The 22153-nt window shown below is 37.1% G+C and overlaps 1 protein-coding gene across 1 annotated transcript; it reads left to right on the top strand.

Annotated features, from left to right (window-relative positions):
• The first annotated feature begins 181 nt into the window (after positions 1 to 181).
• On the top strand, positions 182 to 10881 carry LOC132102960 (guanine nucleotide-binding protein-like 1). The gene is made up of 12 exons (XM_059507711.1): positions 182 to 393; positions 4951 to 5104; positions 5219 to 5355; positions 6317 to 6468; positions 7076 to 7147; positions 7442 to 7634; positions 7728 to 7823; positions 7901 to 8083; positions 8570 to 8748; positions 8856 to 9030; positions 9172 to 9312; positions 9510 to 10881. The coding sequence occupies exons 1-12, from the start codon at positions 321 to 323 to the stop codon at positions 9749 to 9751; spliced, it is 1797 nt and encodes a 598-aa protein (XP_059363694.1). The 5' UTR covers positions 182 to 320; the 3' UTR covers positions 9752 to 10881.
• Positions 10882 to 22153: the final 11272 nt, after the last annotated feature.

The following is a 22153-nucleotide window of genomic DNA, read 5'->3' as shown; positions in this document are numbered from 1 at the left end:
TAAGACAAGACTGCACCACTTAATCAAAAATCTGGGGGTTCAAAATCACTGTTTTATCGTTTTTCATTTGTAAACAGAAGTCGCATAAAGTGAACAGTTGCAGTAAAAGAAGAGAACATTTGAACGAGAGTCGATCAAATGTATTTCTGACGCCTAGCGTTGAATGCGTTGAAGATCATAATGGTAGCGTCCGTCTACCCCAGTCATAGAAAAGTCCACGCGAGTAACGGAGAAACTTCACGAATGAAAATATTTAACGAACGAGGAGGACATACGTCCTTGCCCATTCTTTCTAGTTTCATCTTTTGACTAATGCGAACATGCCACGCAAAAAGCCTTTTAGTAACAAACAGAAAAAGAAGCAGCTCCAGGTGAAACGCGGGAAGAAAAGAGGTGGGTAACTAACTTTAGCTTAGCTGAGTTATTAGCCCGCTACAAGCTACATTAGCCACGTGACGCATTGTTTTATGATTTATATTTTAGTATGCAGTAATGTGAGCAGCTTTCCACATAAGTTACTAGAGCATTCACTGAGCTACTACGCTGCTGAAACTACTTTGTTTGCTAAGTTTCTGTGGGTGTGTGTAACCAAACTTGACGAGCATAAAGCAGTGCGTTGCTGTCTTTTTATATGTGCGATGCAAATAAGAAGGAACGCTGAATTTCAACCACAGCAACCGTAGAAATGCATCTTAGTGAGCTTGATATGGAGGTGAAAAGTGAACTGATGGTGAAAGGAGGTGATTGTGATAAGCATTTTGCTGTAGTTAGCGCTTGTGTCATGCGGTATATAAGTGCGCAGACTCAGCGTGAAGTTAAGTTACGTAACACAAAAACAAAGCGACCGATACACACTAAAGCAGGCTGAATTAACTGCTGTTCGCTTGCAGTTCTAGAAGTATTTGGGTCCAGTACACAGCAAAACCAGCCAAAATACCTGCATATGAACTCGTGAACGCATTAAAGGCATAATTATGCCGTCAGTGCAAAGCACACTGCACTATTCCGATAGAAACTGTAATGGCAATAAAGTGTTATGTATGGAGGCATATGACTGGTTTCTGAAGATCGGTCACAGTGGATGACAACGTTTAAGACAGCGCAAAAAAACCGTTTGCGTGTTTTCTTTTCAGCTTCATCAGTAAAGCAGATACACCAGAAAGACTCAATTCCAGTAGAAGTGTAGAATTTTTATACTTCTCTGTGTTGACCTGATCATCACTCTTTTGTGTGTTAAACACAATCTACTACATACGAACAACGTAATCTTAATGAAAAATAACAAATGAAAAAATATATCATGATCTATGACAAAAAAACTAGGTTAGTAATTAATTCAGCAGCAAAAGATACTCTAGATTCTAGAAAAATCACAGATGCCCAATAATTTTATAAAATCAAGTGAAATATTTTATTTACAAATAAAAGTGAATAAGTCTAAAATCTGGTAACATTTACAAATTGCTCTTTGCATTGTTGTAAAATACATTAATGTAAAAACAAGTATAGACCTTTATATAGAAATCTAAAAGATGTTTCTTTTAAATGTATAGCACAGTAATAAAGGCAGCAACATATCATAGATAGGACAGTACAAGAAAGACTATTAATAATCTTTGATTGCGCAGAAAAGTATTATAATACTAAAGGCAGAGCATCCTGTGCTCAGAATGATGAGCTTGAAACAACACAGAGTCACAGTGTGCAGGCTGCAGGCTGCGCAGCCCACATCTATGGAGGGATTATTTGGTCAGATTATAAACTAAAAGTCTAAAACTAAAAGTCTTAAACCAAAACTAAAAATCTAAATTTGAAACTTAAAGTCCAAGTCAAAAATTAATTTGGTATTTAGGATTGGGCATTTGGTATTTAAAATAGGGCATTTTGTATTTAGGATTGGGCATTTTCTATTTAGGGTTGGGCATTTGGTAATTTAACCATTTAGGATTGGGCATTTGGGGATTTAGGATTGGAAATTTGGTATTTAGGATTGGGCATTTAATCATTTAGGATTGAGGATTGGGGGTTTAGGATTGGGCGATTGAGGAGTGTATGCAAATTAGGAGGCGTGGCCCAAATACTGGAGGCTGGGTTTGAAATGGCTGGTGCGCAGAGGCACCTTATGGACAGCAGAGGGAGCTCCCAGTGCTAAGGAGCACACTGTAGTAAAACCAAACAGAGCAAATGAGCGGCTTGAGTGAGGACTGTGTGATAACTTCAATTTAATGACAGCTTTGTAACATTTGTGGGCTCAAACACAAAGTCACCAGTGAAAGGAGTGCTATCGGTCTGACAACGAGAAAGCAGAGGAGAGTGCAGCAGGTAAGATGCCAAAATTAGCTACTAGTTATATAAGCTGATATTGCTAACATGCTTTAGTAGGGTATTATTATATTGGGACACGCTGTTTTGTTTTTTAAACTGTGGTTAACCCCTCTGACATTAGTAGATACACTCCTTTTACATTGCCACTAGATGGTCTTGTTTCTGTTTTTTTTTTTGCTATATAGCCTATAAGTATTTTCTAAAGATTGTGAGCGAAAATAAATTAGGCTTGTTCGACTTGAACCGGCGCTGCACACTGCAAGACCGATCGGTTTATGACATCAAAGTATTGCGAGAGCGATTCAAAAGCATAAGGAGCGTCTACTCTATTTGATGTCGTGTGTATGTATATATACACTCACCTAAAGGATTATTAGGAACACCTGTTCAATTTCTCATTAATGCAATTATCTAATCAACCAATCCCATGGCAGTTGCTTCAATGCATTTAGGTGTGTGTTTTCACGCACAACCATTTCTAGGGTTTACAAAGAATGGTGTGAAAGGGGAAAAACATCCAGTATGCGGCAGTCCTGTGGGCGAAAATGCCTTGTTGATGCTAGAAGTCAGAGGAGAATGGGCCGACTGATTCAAGCTGATAGAAGAGCAACTTTGACTGAGATATCCACTGGTTACAACCGAGGTATGCAGCAAAGCTGTCATTAAGTTGAAGTTATCACACTGTCCACGCTCAAGCCTCTCACTCGCTCTGTTTCATTACAGAAACAGAATTACATTACAATTACATTACTTTCATTACAGTGTGCTCCTTAGCACTGGGAGCTCCCTCTGCTGTCCATAAAGTGCCTCTGCGCACCAGCCATTTCAAACCCAGCCTCCAGTATTTGGGCCACACCTCCTAATTTGCATACACTCCTCAATCCTCAAATGCCCAATCCTAAATCCCCAATCCTCAATCCTAAATGGCTAAATGATTAAATGTCCAATCCTAAATACCAAATTCCCAATCCTAAATCCCCAAATGCCCAATCCTAAATGGCTAAATGACCAAATGCCCAACCCTAAATAGAAAATGCCCAATCCTAATTACAAAATGCCCTATCCTAAATACCAAATGCCCAATCCTAAATACCAAATTAATTTTCGACTTGGACTTTAAGTTTCAAATTTAGATTTTTAGTTTTGGTTTAAGACTTTTAGTTTTAGACTTTTAGTTTATAATCTGACCAAATAATCCCTCCATACACATAGAGAAGTTAGAACAACACACAAGCTGCTCGGCTCGGTGTTCATCTTCGGTTCTCTCTTCACAGCAGTTCAGTCAGTGTCCTGTTTGATTAAATGAATTACTCCGGGATATTGGTTAATTTCGACTCCGAGACAGTGTCAGCCTCCTTAAAAAAAGTGAATAACTTAAGTAATTTGTGGATTAATGCTTACTGGAGACGCGAACCGTTTCAAACGATTCGATTTGATTCGAAACGATTTGGTGAACTGGTTCAAGCGGTTTACTAAGAAGAACCGGACATCACTAGTACAAAGGTAAGAGATATTGATTAAATAAATGTATGTTAGTTTAATGAGCCTTTTCTTTGAACAGTTTTAATCCTCAGTTACTGACCTCTTGAAGATAGTTTAATAGTTTTGACTATAGTAACCGAATGCAACATGTAATTTGATTGCTGAATAGAGGATGACAGACAGCCGCAGCGGAAAGAAGAGTTTATGTGAACTTGAATTTAATGACTTCAGTGTTAATCTGTGCTTCACATTTACTATGTAACAGCTTCAGAACACTTGAAATATGTGTATGGAAATGTTTTGGTGCTTTTGAATGTTTTTGTGCCTTTGCTGGAGCTCAACAATAACACAGAATAGTATTCGCACAATATCGGATTTGGATCTGTCTCGTCTGATCGGAGCTGATACCGATCCCGAGGATCGGATCGATGCATCCCTAGGCCATGCAGCACTGCTTTAGAGAAGAGGAAGAAAAATAGGCGTGCATGTAAAAATCTATTCATATATGAATCACAATTCATAATTTGTTGACAATTCATGAAAGTTTCATAATCAATCTTCTAAAGCAGCAGTTCTCAATCCTGTTCCTCCGTTCGCCCTGCTCTGCATCTCTCTCTCTCTCTCTCTCTCTCATTGAGATCATCAGCGTTATACATGGACCCGCTCGCGGTTGCTGTACTGTATTAAAGCTTTAATAAGAATAAAACCATATATTAAAAGCTAACATAATCAGTAGCATTCACAAATAACAGCATATCAAAAAGTATGAGGCAACAACTCCAGTTACTTGCATACTCTAGTGTTTGTAACTGTTTTTACTTGTAAAATGAATTTAAAAGGAATGGAGATCTGTTGAAAGTTGTATTTTCAAGCTTTGAAGCATTGCTAATAGAAGACATTTGTATTTTGGGACAGTGTACACTTATGTTCCATTCAATTTATTCCTTACATTTACTTTACTTGAATAGTCTTAAATGTACCTTCATAAAAACTGCAGAAACCCTGGATTGGAAGTACACAATGTTTTTCACAGTAAATAGTGTATAATTCAGAAATAAAAAACTTGGGAATCATTACTTTGCTTTGGAACCACATTCAGGAAAGAACACTCTTTAAAGTTTCTGAATGTGTGTTTGTGTACAGGAGAAACTGGTTCATGTCACAGTAGCCAAAATGCCAGTGTGGAGAGAGGACCTGGTAGAGACGGACAGTCGGATACATCAGACAGCGAGACGACAGACATCAAGAGGATCAACCATCAGCCTGGCACCGGAGATGGCAGATATGACCCCAACAGGTGAGACGGGACTGGCGAAACAGTCAGTCCAGGCTTGTCTTAATTCAACATCCGCTATTTTGGCAGGGGCATGTATCATCCTGTTTGTTAATCTTATAATGGCTTGTTTTTCAGATTCCGTTTGCACTTTGAGAAGGAGAGCAAGGAGGAAGTGGAGAGGAGGAAAAAAATTGCGATGGAGAAAATCCTGAAGCCTGTGTCAGAAAAGGAACTAGAGATTGATCTGAATCAGATCTACCCAGAAGAGAAAGGTATTTATGCTACGTGTAACTAAAAGTGTTGAAATACTGTTATGATAATAAACTTTACTTTTTGTAGGGAATTGTCTTCACAAAACAAGCCAAAGTGTCACTTTCACAATTACAACATCTGATACTGCAGCGTCTGTGTCAAAAAAGAGTGTATAGTATGACTGCTGTCAAATAGATGAGTCAATGACTTGTCAAAAATATTGGGTCTGTTTACATCCATTTGCTGTTAAAGAACAGGACATGTGTTTGCAAGTCTTATATGCTCACCAAGGTTGCATTTATTTTATTACAAATTAAGAAAAACTGTAATATTGTGAAATGTTTACAATGTAAAATATTTTTTTCAACTTTAAAATTATTATTTTTTCCTGTAAAGGCAAAAGCTGAATGTTCAGCAGTCATCATTGCTCCAGTCTTCAGTGCCACATGATCCTTCAGAAATCATTATAATATGCTGATGTGGTGCTTAAGAAACAATTCCTAATATTTATAAAAATGTGGAAAACTGTTTAATATTGCTTAATATCTTTCTGAAAATTGTTCAATTTTCAGGATTTTTTTGTGTATATAAAAATAATTACTTAAAACAGCATTTATTTTAACAAAAATTTAGTACCATGATAAATGTCAGTATTATCACTTTCAGATCTATTTAAAAAAATGTGAAATGTAGTCAAGTGTGATGTCCCATACTCTGAAATTGTGCTCTGCAATTTTACTCATCCAAGTGTGCACACACACCATGAACACACAGCCACAGTGTATAGTTATAATTATAATACATATTATACATCGTCATAATACATATATTAATGTATAATATATGTATTATAATGATAGGTTACCCATTTTGTCATTGAACTAATTCTAATGAAATAACTATATTTAGATTTTTACTGTGATATTGGTTTTGATCCATGTTGTTATGTGTTCATTTCACTTTCATTTTGTCTAATAACAGGACTGAATTTCCCACGGCGGCCCTCATGGCATTACAACATGCAACGAGAAGAGTTACTGCGGAAAGAGGAGAAGTCATTTCTGGAGTATCTGGAGGCTCTTCACTCCAAGAACCCACCCGGTACCCTCAGCCACTTTGAGCACAATCTCGAGGTGAGGCACGTTCTTTTACAAAACACCCAACTGAAGTACTTTGAAAAACAATGTTTTATCAGCGACCAGAATTTGATTGCTGCTGAGTCAATAGCTGTAATGAAATAGTTTATTTTTTATTATTGCACTTGAGCATCTGTTGGCCCAGTGCTGGAGGCAAACACTATTAAGTGTTCAGATTCACTGGTTTAGGTGCTGTTGCCTTTCTCAAACCATGTGACACATAAAACTGTTGCGTTTGCGTAGTGCAACGCACCACAATATTGTGCAGATAATTTTAAGACAAACAAGCTTTGTTTCTAAGAACACTGGATCACAGTCAATTCATTGTTTTTAACAGTCTCCAATTTTCCAATTTTCAGATAGTTTTGGATTAATGTAGCAATAGGAGATAAACAGGTCATAAACCTGTCAAGTCATTATTTTACCTAAAGTGGGCCAAAGGACTAAGAACAAGTTGGACAATACAGAAGAATGTGAATAACAGATCACTACTGAAATTCAGACAGCTGAATTAGTGTTCTTTCAAATAACCACTATTTAAAAAAAAAAAGAAATCGGTCCTTTTTTTCCCCTACGGCTGACTGAATGACTCTTTCTCTCTCAGACATGGAGGCAGCTGTGGAGAGTATTGGAGATGTCTGATGTCGTTCTTCTCATAGTGGATATCAGATACCCAGTAAGTGTATGACTTTAATGCCTTTTGAAACTTTTAGCAGTTTTCAAAAGATCATCAAAATTGCATTGCCATTACACTAAATTAAGGCAAATGTCAAATTATGCAAACTGACTTAATAAAATCCCCACTAGGTGGGGCCAGAGATTGTATTACATTTGATTTCAGAAAACAGCACTTTTTGTATTGTTATACATTTTTAGCAAAAGAAATATGGTGTGGAGGACAGCGTGTATAGTACTCATATTTGAGTCATCATTGGCGTTCAGTACAAGCAAACATTATCACTCTGTGTAGGTGCTGCACTTTCCTCCTGCTGTCTATCACTACATCACCGTTGAGTTAAAGAAGTACATCATCCTGGTGCTCAATAAGGTGGACTTGTGTCCCGCCCCGCTGGTTTTGGCTTGGAAACACTATCTGACTAAACAGTTCCCACAGTTGCACTGTGTCTGCTTCACCTCACACCCAGGACAACCCTACAGCACACGTGAGAGTCTTTCCAGTATCAGTGCTGTAGCTATTGTATGATCAAACAAATAGATAAGAATAAAAATGCTTCCGTCATCTGTACTAACTGCAGTTCTACAGAAGAAGAGGATGAGGAAGAAAGTCCGATGGAATGCTGGAGGCCCGATCCACATCATGAGAGCATGTCAGGAGATCACAGCAGGAAGAGGTTAGATCGCCTCCTCCCAGATATCAGTACTGGAACACACGGGAGTATTATATGATGATGATCATTGTGGTTTATAGTGGATTTGAGTAGCTGGGAGAAGAAGATCCAGAGGGATGCTGTTGCCTTGGAAACAGAGGAGGATCAGGCTGATGATGGATCGGAATCTGTGTTGATGGAGCATCATAGTGACATTGCCATGGAAATGAACAGTCCCTCGCAAGAACTTTATAAAGATGGAGTACTAACATTGGGCTGCATAGGTAAAAGCCTGTTACCATAAAATCAGAACTGACACTATTTTTACAGAATATTGCAGCATTTATTACATAAATTATTGATCCGTTCACATCATTATGTTTATAAAGGAATGTGCCCTCGTAATTCTTCATCAAAACTATTAATATCACCTTCGCTTCAACAATTCTTTTCTCATAGTAACATGCACTGGCACAGTGGCAGACAATAATTGCTCACAAGAGATTAGCAGCAGTTAGCAAATGACAGCAATGGACAAAATTAAGTCCCATCCTAAATTTTTAACCACCAAGAGGCCATTTCACTTGAAATGAATTGAATTTCAAGGAAGAAAAGACCATCTTAATTTCCATTTCATTCCAAAACTCAAAAAGTGTTGTTCTAGATCAGTGTCGGTTAGCTTTTATATGAAGTCTCTTCTCCTTGATGTGTAAATTGAAATTCATTCATTTGTTTAATATTCATATGGAGACTTTTTGCACTTTTTCCAGGTTTTCCTAATGTAGGCAAATCTTCAGTGCTAAACAGTCTGGTTGGCAGGAAGGTCGTGAGTGTGTCCCGAACCCCAGGTCACACTAAATATTTCCAAACATACTACCTCACTCCCACTGTTAAACTGTGTGATTGTCCTGGGATTGTCTTCCCTTCCCAAGTGGACAAGCAGCTACAGGTAAAGACTGCATGATACTGTATCATTTCTGAAAGTGAAGTCATCCAGTCTGCGTTTTGTTTATGTTTGTCTATGTGTGTGCGTGGGTTATTTATTTTCTCAAACAGATCCTGGCTGGTATATATCCAGTGTCCCAGCTGCAGGAGCCTTACAGTTCAGTTGGATATTTGTGTGAACGGACCAACTTCCTGTCTGTATTAAAGCTGACACATCCTGACCACAGCCCCGAAACCCCACACAACTCCAGCACACAGGACTGGACAGCATGGGATGTGTGTGAAGGTGCCCATCCTGTTTTGAAATGGGATCATTCAATTCATATTTAACATTCGACTGGGGGAAGAAACGTGAAGAACATGAAGTTGTTGTTTTTATTGTTTTGTCTACACTCACGTATGTTTTTCATGTATTTACATTTTTTAGCCTGGGCTGAGAAGAGAGGGTATAAAACTGCCAAGGCGGCCCGTAACGATGTCTATCGAGCAGCCAACAGTCTCCTGCGTTTAGCCATTGATGGACGCATGTGTCTTTGTCTGCAACCACCTGGATACGCTCCGAGTAAAGGTCAGAGGTCAAAACACTGAATCATATCATCCGTCACTCACTCAAACTTCTGTCTTCAGAATATGAAGAAATAGTTTTCTTCATGGTGAATTTAATAAAATGTTTGCATTTATTCTATTATATTGTTGAATGTTGAGTCTGTATCTGACCTGTGAAGATTATATGGCAATAAACTAAAATAAATTCATTCTCTTCAGATGAATGGGAATCACACCCAGAGCTGTCCGAGATCATCGTTCTACAAGGAAGGAATGATGAAAAGGATGAGTGTGGTGAGAGGGAAGACGAGGGTGAATCCAGCTCAGAGCTGGAGGAGGACAACGATCGAGATGGCGATGAGGATGCTGATGGGGATGATGAAGATGATACCGTGAAGGCTGACAGGAAGGGCTTCACTCTCAACATGTTCAGTGTGCTGGGAGAGAACGAGTGTGCCTGAGGGATGAGATCCATATTCATTCCATGTTAATGCATTCCAGTTTTTTTTTTATTACCATCTCTATGCGACCATCTTATTTCAATCTGCAACGTTTCAATCAAAGGACTGTATAAAGGTTTGAATTCAAACGCTATACGTTTATTTTGCATTTGACCCTCATTACAGACTTATACAGTCCATTGTTTAGACAAAAATCCCCCATTCTACCTATTTTTGCTGGGTTTGTGTTTTTCAGCCTCTCTGTGCCTCTGTATCTTCCCTGCTTTTCATTTATCATAATCAGATAATTATCAGAATGCTTTGAAACCTTTTTGAGAGGGCAGAAGGAACGTCTGTACAATCAGTGTTACTTAACAAGCATTGATGAATACAATCTCAAAGCAGTGATGCCAAACGTCAGGTGAGGTCAGAGGTCACTGCTCTGACCTCAAACTGAGTTGCCCATGTGAATGTATTTTACCTTCAGTGTCAGTACCACAAACCTCTGCATGCAGGGCAGAACCAGCCGTGTTTGAGGATAAGAGAACAGGCTTTTGACTTCAGAAGATTATTCTGATAAAGAGAAGTTATAGACACTCAAAGCACTTTCTAAAGCTAGAGGGAGCAACCAGCAGTCTTTTATTGTTGTGAACTTTTAATTTCTGAGTAGATATACATTTATTATGTGGGTAATGAAGTGTGGGTGTTGTTGAGAGTTGCGGTGGGAGTGAATTTATGCCACAAAATGGTATAGACTATGCAAAGTTTTCAGAGATGTCAGAAAAACCTGATACAAGTGATCAAGTAATAAAAAGGAGATTGTGTAGCACACATTGTATGTGCACACTAACACAAGCCACTCAAAGATATTGGAGTCGTGTTATTTTGGACTTAAAGTGCATTTGTTAGAGAGTGGGTTGGTTTTGAAGAACTCAAGTTTGTGCACTTTTGCTATAGGACTGAAAATGTGCAGAGATACCGATAGAAGGGTGCTGGTTTCCTGCTTTTCAGCCTCCAGTCCTATATGCCCTTGCTTAGGGATTTCATGTGGGTGTGTCTTTGTTTGTGTGATAATGTGTGGATCGTTCTTTATTGAAATGTTGTTATTATACTGACAGAAACAGCCCTCTGCAATAAAAACCTTCCCCTGACACTTGTATCTGTATTTTTGCACGAGGACACAGCTACTCTTTACAAACAGAATGTCAGTGTAAATGACAATATAATGTAACTAAAAGTATAATGTAGGCAAACATAAAATGAAAGTAGCATCTGGGTTGGAAATGTTTACTTTAATTTAAAATGAAGCAGAATAGCAAATTAACATCTTATAAAGCAATCTCAAAAAAAGTATAACTTTCACTGGAAAAGGGTTTGACATTATGCAGTCAAAATTTGATCTATTGCATGCATTTAACAAATAGTTAATTTTCATTTCATGCCAAATTCATAAATAATTTTGAAATCTCAACACAGTGGCCAGATATGTCTATTTACCATGTTTAATAGAAATACAGTAAAAAAAGTTGCGGAGCAGAGTGCACACGTGTTCTGTGTGAACCAGCCTAAAAACAGCCGTGGAAAAGCAACTGTTACCTCAGTTTTCTGAGAGAATGCTATCTCTAAAAAAGATGTAACGGCTTTAAAGAAGCCAAATTTAAGATTTGTTTAACATTGTTTGTTTCGATACATAATTCCTATGCTAACGGTTAGTGTTTTTCCATAATCTTAATAACTATTATTGTAAAATGTGGAAAATAGTAATCATAAAGAAGGAGTAGGTGTGTCCACTGACTGGCACTAATTATAAGCTTTACCGTAACACACTTAGGAAAGAAAACCTTTGCCAATCACTGTTCACGAAGTCCCACGGCACTGCATCGCATCAGCTAAGACACTACTAATCATCATTTCCCAGCTGTAAACACTGCAGCATTATGAAGACAATGAATCATTCCTATCTAATTAGATTTTTCCGCCACAATCAAAAACAAGTCATGTAAAATCCTCCATGTGGAGTATTATCCGTTTCTAATTAAATTGGGAAAACTATTAAACAGGCTCATGGTTTCGGGTGTGACTTGGATATGTTACAGTGCCTCACAAGCATAATTTGCTCATAATAACCAACACAAATAATCTTCCCCTCTGTAAAACACAACTCACTAATTTCCTGTAGATTGTGTAAAACAGCTTTAAAAGTCAGCTTCATGCTCCTCTCATATTTCACTCAACCCTGACCTCATAAATTATCCAAATTAAATTCTGTGGCCTATAGCAGGAGTCACTGGTCATGCTTGTGCTGTCCATATGTGTTGCATTAGTGTAGAGCAGCTTGCTTTTCACATGACGTCCATAACCAGCCTGCAACACCCTTTAAACCACTAATCTACAAAGAGTGAATTAATTAGTCCTATTAAACCAGTCTGCCTTGTAATCAAGGGCCTGGTATTGACTGAGACAAAGTCTGAGTTTTTATCAATGTGAATAATGGTAAACACACAGAGGTTAATCAGAAACTATACACATACTGTATCTCTAACCTGATTGGTGTTAATTTGCATGTGTAGACATCTGGTGATTTTGCAAACTCTGTTAGCCACACCATTTATCACATGAAAGGATTTCCCAGATTAAATTACCCTCCACAGTCAAATGAAAAATGAAGCTTGTATCTTGATGATGAATGAAAGTATGGAGTCATGTGCTTCAGGATGAAAAGGAAATGCAGAGGTGCCATTTGGTCTTCTTGACTTTGCAGGCTCTATATCACCCTGCTTAGGAATGCAGAAGGAACTGATAACACTGGCACAACAATCCTAGGAATGTCACTGGTCTCGCAGCGCATCAATATTTATGGTTCCAGTGATATTTGACCACATGATGAATTATTACAGACATGAGAATGGAATTTTGAAATGGTTATTCTGTTTGTGGACAAAAAATGTCTAAAGAGGCTTTCATATTCTACAACATACCAGGTACATTAAATGAAAGTTATAATATGGAGGCCTGTTTCTGCTTCTGAGTAAAAAATAAAACAGACAATTTTGAGAAATAAACTCTCAGTTGGTTGATATAAAGTCACAGACCCAAATAAATGAATTAAAAAGTAAAAGATATAAGTAATGATTGTGAAAAATAAACTTGCAATTGCATGATATAAGGTCACAGTGAACAATAGAAAGTCATAACTGCGAAAAAAATTCACTTTACAAGAAATACTGTCACAATAGCAAGATTTGAAGTCAATATAAAGTTACAATTCTGAAAAATCACTTTTACAAGAAATAATGTCACAATTTTAAAATATAAGGCACAACTTGCATAAAATATTTTTTTGTTCACTTGAATAAATATAAAGTCCCAATTGTGGAAAACAAAAATAATGTTACAATTGTTACAACTACGAGAAATAAACTTACCATTGCTAATATAAAGTCACATTGAGTAATTTATTACAACTGTGAAAAATTGTTGCATTTACAAGTAATGATATCATAGTTTCAAAATGCAAGTCACAATTTTGAAAAATAAACTCACACATTTGTAAAATAAAGTTGCAATTTCAAGCCATTAAGATATTGCCATTTGTAGAGATACAAAGTCAAAATGAAAAGAAATAACATATATATTGAATTTTTTACTGAGAGGTGCATCTCTGTGTCATACCTCAAACAGGATTTAGCAAATTAGCTTTCCTGGTTGGCCTATACATTGACCACATGATTGAAGAGCTCTATTAAGAGGTCCTTACTCAGCTATATAAACAAATTTTGTTCATGATTTTGAGTTTAAAAATGATTTATAGTGTTTATTGTACATATGTGGATAGGAGTTTCCCTTAGATTTATTTCAGTACGCTCAGCGCTTCAGGAACACACACACACACACACACACACACACACACACACACACACACACACACACACACACAAACACACACACACATGCCTGTGTAATTTATGAGCAGGCAGTTGTTTCTAGTCTGCTTCCGAGTTGGGTGCTGGCGATGGCAGTGAAGTGTATTAGGTGTCCTGTCTTCGAATCTAAACTCTGCTTTCAGTACGGCAAGTCAGAGAGGCCAAACTTTACTGGCACACAATAGTACTGACATAATAAATTAGCATCAGACAACATTAGGATATATCACACAACAGGACCACCATAAGCCACCTATTATGGGATAGAATGATCTCAGATAGCCTAAAGACCGTGTATAACTCACATCACAGAGATTTTACAGATCCAATAAGGGATATTTTATATTTTCATCACTTTTTTACATGTTTTCCACATGTGCATCTGTGTGTTTTGAGTGGTGTGACTGTTTGCCGCTCGCCATGTTTGTTAGAGTCTATGTGTCAGTAGGTATTTTTAGCTTAGGCTCTCACTGCATTGCAATGGCACTCATTCCCAAAATCCCAGCAACCCCCCACTCCACTCACTCTCACTGTGAAGCCAGAAAGAGCAAGAACGGACAGGAAGAGAGTAAGTGGGACAGTTGTATCGTCACATAAACAGTCTATGCAGAATTAGACACTACCTGCTCTGTTTCCATGGAGACAGTTTGAAATAGCCTCTATGATGGGCTGCTATAAAGGGCGGCCCACCTGATCGCCACACGCTGACTCAACCGTTATCACCATCAGCCGCTACATTGTTAACCAATCATACGCTCCGTGCAGAGACAGAAAATAACAGTAATTTGGGGAGAATCAAATTCTGTCTGATGTGGAAGAAAGAGGGAGGGAGAAATGGAGGGAAAGAGACAGATTCAAGGAGAGAACCCATACTTAGGAAACACGATGAGTGTAACACGGGAACTAATGAATTAGACCCTCAGACAAATAAATGACAGACATGTTTATTCACAGATGGAAAAGACTGAGAGGCGGTGAAGGAGAGGAAAAGTGAAACTGTTTCTGCAGTAACAACTTCAGCAACAGTGGTAAAGGAGACACAAATAGCAGATCTCTCTCCCTCTTCAGGGTCTCTTCACTTTCCTCTTTTCATGTTAAAAGAATCAGAGTCCCTGAAGGGTTCTGTAGAGATCTGGGAATGAAGTGAGCAGACTGATAGAAGAGTCTGTGGGTGGGGCCTTAAAGGGATAGTTGACCCAAAAATGTCTTTTCTTTCATCATTTATTCACTCTTCTGTGGAACATAAAACAAGAATTAATGGGGGGAAAATTACTAGTTGCTGTAAAGTAAATTACAATAAATGGGCATCGGAAGCATCATATAAATATCATACAAGTGGTCCAAATGGCCCATTTAGAATATTCTAAGAATCTTACATCATGTGACAGCTTTGTGTTTATGTAAAAAGCAGCATTTTTTTTTTTACAGTACTACTATAGTATTTATTATTATTTTGAGTTAGCTTTATATATATATATATATATATATATATATATATATATATATAATTTATTTTTTTCAGTTTTTTAATATATTTTTAGTTTAAGTTAGTCATTTTCTTATGCGCTTTAAATATAGTTATATTTTATGTAGCTTTTATTTCTATTTTATTAACTTTTGATAACGTTTACATTTCAAATTTTCTAGTTTCTAAGTTTAAATTTAATTGTATTTTTTCAGCTTTATTTCAATTACCAAAAAAAAAAAAACTAAAAAAAAAAAAAGTATAGTTTTAGCTTTACCTTTAGTAACCAATGTAACTCAGATACTCTGATCATTTTCATCTTTGGTGAGCTGTGATCAGATCATTGAGTGAATTCATGTTGTGAACTGAATCAATATGATTCATGAACAAATCATTAGGGCAAGTCTTGCAAACTGAATCAAATATTCATCAAATAGATCTGACTCAAAACAATAGATTCTTCTCATGAATGCACCATTGAGAGATATATATTTTTAAAGATATATATTATTATTAAAGATTTGAATCCATTTTTGGTGTTTGTGCATGATTAATTTGTCTCTGTCTCTAATATAATTTCTAATTTTGATTTGTATTTTATTGTATCTTTTTAGAAATAAATATTGATTTGATTTTCACTTAACTTCCTAAAATACTTACATTTTTATCTGTTCCATATGACTTTAGAAGACTTTCATGGTAACTTTACATCCTTTTTGAAGAATTGTTTTGAATGCTCATCTGTATGGAACTACATGACAAAGAGAGACCATTCTTCAAAATGTCTTTTTTACTTTCCACAGAAGGAAGAAAGTCATACAGGTTTGGTCAATGGTAAAAAATGACATCATTTTAATTGAATCACCTATTTCTTTGACTATACAAAGTAAGTGGTCAAGAAGAGCAAAAACATCTAACCACATGACACAAAAACACAGACAGACAAACGCAATTACCGTCTTCTAAAGAACACCTGTGGTCACACTCACCCTTCTGTTTTAACCTTCCAAGGAGATGTTCCATAGAAAACACACAACACAAAAACACACAACACAATGCAGAATTAAAACACAACATTACAGTAATATTTATGAATGCATTGATATTCAGGCCCACAAAAGAAGGATATATAGTCTCTTAATGGAGGTAAACATGATAAATGCTTATGTGAATATGTCTTAGAAAACTACACAACACAGAAAAAAAAAACACAGGCTCAACGAATAATAAGTGGGATTACTGTTCAGGAAATGACTGTGGGTCTGGGAATAACCTGTTTGAACTCATCACATTGAAGCTGAGCTTTATTTCCAGTGGCTGTGCTTCTCTGCTGTCCGTTCCTGACTGAAAAGATGGTTATGCAGAAACCGGTCAGCCTGATTTGACAGACTTCAGTTTTATGAAAGCATTAAAGTATTGAGCATTTTTACTTCCCAATACCCAAAAAAGAGATCAGAGAGCTTACACCCTTCTGACCCCCCTCCTGACCACCCAGACACCCGCCCACGGCTGCAGCCTGACCCCATGACCTCTGACACGTTCACCTTTTGGAAAAGCTTCAAGGGAGTTACCAAAAATGGTCAGTATCTTCAAATGTGCAAACTAATATGTTTAATACACAATATGTCAATGCTGCCATGATCAATGCAACATAAAAAGCCTCAAGAAACTCAGTGACAAAGGTAATGACACAAACTAAGGGATGGTTCACACATAACATGTTCTTGGGTCCAAAAGACCCTCACTATCGTTTTTAGCATTTTGCACCATGATCGCTTTGTAAAATGCGGTGCATAGTTGAGTAGTAGACAGTAACACAGTATAGTACTGCTTTAATTTTGTTTTAATATTTAATATTTTAGTACTTGGAATTTGGGAAACTTTTACGTCACTCTTTTTCAGTGCATAATGTATTATCTTTTTACTTAACAATATTTCACAAAAATGTATCTGTAACATTAGATCCCCTCTCTTTAGCAAATTTTTAAATAATTATATTTTTTATATATGATAAATACATATTTAAATAGTAGTAATAATAATAACAATTGTTATTTAAAAATGCTTAAATTAATAATTAAAAGTGTTATTGTTGCTAGAAAATAATAAATCAAATAATTATAATTAAGAATAATATTAATATAAATAATTATATTATTATAGCTTAGTATACATTTAGTACTTTATTCTTGAACTCAAAAGAAATTTGAGTCATTATGATTAAAATAAGTACTTATATTTTCACATAGTAAGCAGTGATATTTCATCAGGTATCTGTGTTATTTCTTCCTTCATTCAACTTTTAAAAACATGTCTGATTTCAAACAATGCCTGATATTTTAGCAGTGATGTGATGTGATTATAACATATCACCAGGAGCAATCTCCCTCTGTTACTTTCATGTTCTTTTCTAATCACACACATACACACAGGACAAAGTCAAAAGTCTTACATTCCTTTGAGCCTCAGACACCAAATGTGGCTGATCTCATTTCACAAAAAACACTCACTCACACACACACACACACACACACACACACACACACACACACACACTCACACACAGTCCCTGAATCATCACTGTCTTCTTACACTCTTATGACACTTTAGAGAAGCTCTCTAACCTCCGGGCCCCTGAGACAACCAGCCATTTTGAAAGAGGACACCAGAGAGGACAGAACAGAGAATGTCCTGCCATTCTCCAAGTGTGTGTTTATGTGTGTGTGTGTGTGAGGTGGGGGAGGATTTATGTGTGTGACATTGGTAACTGAGGTAGTGGGAGGGATCCATAGAAAGGGAGGGAGAGAAATGGATAGATTATGTGCTTTAGTAAGGGAATGAGTGGAATGCCATTTTGTGTCGCTTCCCCACATTCTGCAGGCATGACATTGTGAGAGTGATCAGGCCGCTCTGCCCCTCAACAGCTGTGTGTTTGTGTATGTGTGTGTGTGTGTGTGTGTGTGTGTGTGTGTCTGTGTGTGTGTGATGGTGGGGAGGGGTGCATACATGTGGACTCATGGGTGTACATATGATCTGCACTTCCTCACTTAAATCAGCTTTTAATTACATAAATTGTATAGATGACATTGGTGAAAGTGAACAATTATAATATGGAATGCTTTGTGTATGCTAAATATTATGTTGGTATTCAAAGCCATGTGCATCTGTCCCTCTCAACTGTGACCTTGCACATCTGTGCAACTTGGCAGCTTTTTAAAGTAATTTCTAGCATTCAATTAGACTATTCAACCATAACCTGCATTTACCTTTCTGCAGAAAACATCCTGTTTTGTTTGTCCATATGTCTAGAACAAATGCAAATTGTTTGTTGTAAGTTGGATGACGTACATTGTGTCGCATAAGGTTGTGCAGCAATCCATTATAAGTATCTGTTGCAATGACGTAATTATAAGTATTCAGACAGAAGCAAATATTAAAGGGACAATGAAATTACCCCATGATTTACTCACCCTCAAGCCTTCCTATGTGTATATAACTTTCTTCTTTCAGACGAATACAATCAGAGTTTTATCAAAAAAATGTCCTGGCTCATCCAAGCTTTATAATGGCAGTGGATGGGTGTTAAGATCCAATTAAGTTTATCCATCCATCATAAAAAGTGCTACACACAGCTTAGATTACTAAAGGCCTTCTGAAGTGAATTGAAGCGTTTGTGTAAGAAAAAGATATCCATAATTAAAAACTTTATAAACAGTTATCGCTAGTTTCCGCTAACTGTCGTACGTGCCTTTACGAGAGAGTGGCTTTCCAGCGGATGATGTAGGATGTAGGTATAGCGTAAGCTCCAACGAGAAGTTACATTTTTAATGTAAATTTTCATTTACATTTAATCATTTAGCAGACACTTTTATCCAAAGTGACTTACTGTACAAATCAGGACAATGGAAACCAACAAAATCAACAAGAGAACAGTGATATGCAAGTGCTATAACAAGTCTCAGTTAGCTTAACGCAATACATGACACTTTTCGGTACAGTAAGTTTAACTTACTGTAAGTAAGTAACTTTTTTTAACAAGTTGTTTACACTTTTTTAAAATACTTTTTAATAATATGTATATAAAATTAAAAAAGAATAAGAAATAAAATACTGCTGCAAAGTTCTCCACTAAATAAAATGATCTCAGTCTCAAACCAATATCATATAATAAAATATAATGAAAAATATAAATAAATAACTATGATTACAGTGCAGCATTACCAATCCCAGCTTGTAGGCCTGCTCATATTTAAAAAAAAATATATATAACTTTTCCAAATGGTAAAGTTGCAGCATCAACAGTTTCAGTTTTTAGACCTGCTCAGATTTTGTTATTGCGTTGGATCGATCGGAATTAAGAGCAAAGGTCTGTTTAAATGCCGACGGGAAGCTGCGTTTGAATTACAATCATTTTTTTCCTAGTTGTAGTGATGTTCACACTCGCGTGATGCCTTTTGAAAACCTTAGGCCGGTGACACACTGGCATATTGCACCTGTCAAACATAGTTTATTTTGCCGTCAATACTGTTGACGGTGTCCTTTATCAGTAGGCTTTATATTTATGCTCAACATGAAGTATAGATATTGTTGTCGTGAAGACAAGATCCTGGTCTGTCGGCGCCTCTGCTTCCTCCCTCTATGTCACCTACAGAAGCAGCAGCGCGCCAGCGCCGTGTCAGGCACGATTCAGGTGTGTAAAGACACAGAAAACGCGAAGCAGCCATCACGCAACTGACACGCAGCAGAAATGCCACGCTCACGCCACGCAGCCAGTGTGTCACCGGCCTTAGAATCAGCTGCAGGGCGGGATTTGCACTGAACGCGGAGACTTCTGCCACTTAATATGTTCGTTTGGAAACACGTAAAATGTACCTATGTTCTGCGCACAAAATTTTGCATTTGGTCATTCGGTACACACATGCACCGTACCGAAAGCCCTGTACCGAAACGGTCCGGTACGAATATACGTTCCGTTACACCCCTAATACATATATATATATATATATATATATATATATATATATATATATATATTACTGTAAATAAAAAGACAACAGATAGAATACAAAAAGAATAGATCAAGCTAGTGTTAGAGACCTTTTTTGCTTTTCTTATTTGTATAATAAATAAAAAGAAAACAGATAGAATACAAAAAGAATAGAGAAGCTAGTGTGTTTTTTAAAGAATAGAATTAGAACAGAGAGTGCTAGAGTTAGAGGGTCAAATAAAGATGGAAAAGAAGTATTTTTAGCCGATTCCTGAAGATGACTAAGGACTCAGCTGCTTGGATTGAGTTGAGGCTTGAGGCTTCTAGAGGCCACATAAGTCTGAAGTAATGAATTTAGGTAAAGGAGTGCAGAGCCAGTGGTGGTTTTGTAGGCAAACATTAATGCCTTGAATTTAATGCGAGCAGCTATTGGTACCCAGTGCAAATTGATGAACAGAGGTGTGCCGTGCATTCTTTTCGGCTCATTAAAAATGAATCTTCCTTGAATCTGCCGTGTTCTGGATTAATTGTAAAGGTTTAATAGAACTGGCTGGAAGACCTGCCAAGAGGGCATTTCAATAGTCCAGCCTGGACAGAACAAGAGCTTGAACAAGGAGTTGTGCAGAATGCTCTGAAAGAAAGGGCTTGATCTTTTTGATGTTGAATAAAGCAAATCTGCAAGGACTGGGCAGTTTTAATAATGTGGTCTGACAAAGCCAGCTGATAATCAATCATAACTCCAAGGTTTCTGGCTGTTCTTGAAGGAGTTATGGTTGATGTTCCTAACTGGATGGTGAAATTGTGATGAAACGATGGTTCACAACCAGAACTACATGCAGCACAAATCCTCAGTTTTTAATTGTATTAAAATGTATTAAAATGTTATGCATTACTGGTTTCTCAGGGGCTAAAACTATAACTATCAGGCACTTCTTCCCTGTCTTTCTCTCTTTCACTCTAACCAGCTTTACTCTTTTTTACCTCCTTTTCCTTTTGGCCACATTTCTCTTTTCCCTCTCCATCCTTCACAGAGAATTCCACACAGGATCAGGCCTGCTTTTCATGCTTAGCTGAATCCAAAAAAAAAAAAAAAAAACAGACAGACAGAGAGAGAAAGACAAGATTGGAAATTTAGCTGTGGAAGAGATCTGTTGAAAAAGAGTCATTGACCAAGCGTAACAGAGGTCCTTATCTTCAGGAAGAGAACGAATGAAAGAGAGAGTGAGACAAAGCCATGGCAAGTAGTGGAAACAATTGAAACAATGTGCAAAGGTCATTGCAACAGTACAGGGGGATCGCAGGTTGCCAGAGACAACGCACAAAGCTAGGCTGGCAGGAGAGAGGTAAAAAAGGGAGGGTGTGAAAAACAGGGAGTAGGAAGTGGGAAGAAAAGAAAAGAAGTAGATGAAGTAATCAGGTTCTATCACAAGTTAAGCCTGTGGAGGTGGCATTTAATTTTCTAACAAAGTCCAGAGTTATAGTTTCCGTCTTTTCTTGTGGCAACATGGTAAGTTGAGCTCTGCTCAAGGACGTGCCCTCAGCTTTATTGCTCTGTGTTGAAATGCACATCACAGTATTGATTTTCATTATAAAACTTGAAGATTAGTTTAATCACTCTGTACATCAAATTTAACATTGGAAGGTCCTCCAATTTTTTTTTCACCACATAAATGCAGACACTGAATCAGTCAGTAATTAAATTTTACGTCATGATGAAATGGAAGTTGCGGCAGATCATTTCTTCATATTGTGATTGGAAGAAATGGAATATAAAACTGTTTAAAAGGGTGGGGACTTGGTTCTGTCCATTGTTGATTGAGAGGTGGGGTTTAAGTGGACTAAATGATTGCTGTCTGACATTTCAGTGTTAGACTGAGTTATGACATTTTGAATAAAAATTAAAGGTCAAAAGAAAGAAGCATATGCATGCATGCATGATTCATTCACAATAATACCATTGAGGTGCATTTAGAAAGTAGGAGTGAATTTCCATTTCATGTCAACTTAAAAGTTGCAATGAAACGAAGTAGTGTCAGATCTCTTGTTTT

The sequence above is a fragment of the Carassius carassius genome, chromosome 24 (genome assembly GCF_963082965.1).
Source record: "Carassius carassius chromosome 24, fCarCar2.1, whole genome shotgun sequence".
In the NCBI taxonomy this organism is placed as follows: domain Eukaryota; kingdom Metazoa; phylum Chordata; class Actinopteri; order Cypriniformes; family Cyprinidae; genus Carassius; species Carassius carassius.
Note: the sequence above shows the minus strand (reverse complement) of the source record. Positions and strands in the feature narration are given on the sequence as shown.

What these genes read in the sequence shown, in the direction of transcription:
- LOC132102960 (XM_059507711.1), top strand. Translation starts at nt 321, where the DNA reads ATGCCACGCAAAAAGCCTTTTAGTAACAAACAGAAAAAGAAGCAGCTC. An exon ending in GGAGATCACAGCAGGAAGAG is followed by an intron (nt 7,824 to 7,900) that starts GTTAGATCGCCT and finishes TGTGGTTTATAG; the next exon opens with TGGATTTGAGTAGCTGGGAG. An exon ending in AAGTGGACAAGCAGCTACAG is followed by an intron (nt 8,749 to 8,855) that starts GTAAAGACTGCA and finishes TTTCTCAAACAG; the next exon opens with ATCCTGGCTGGTATATATCC.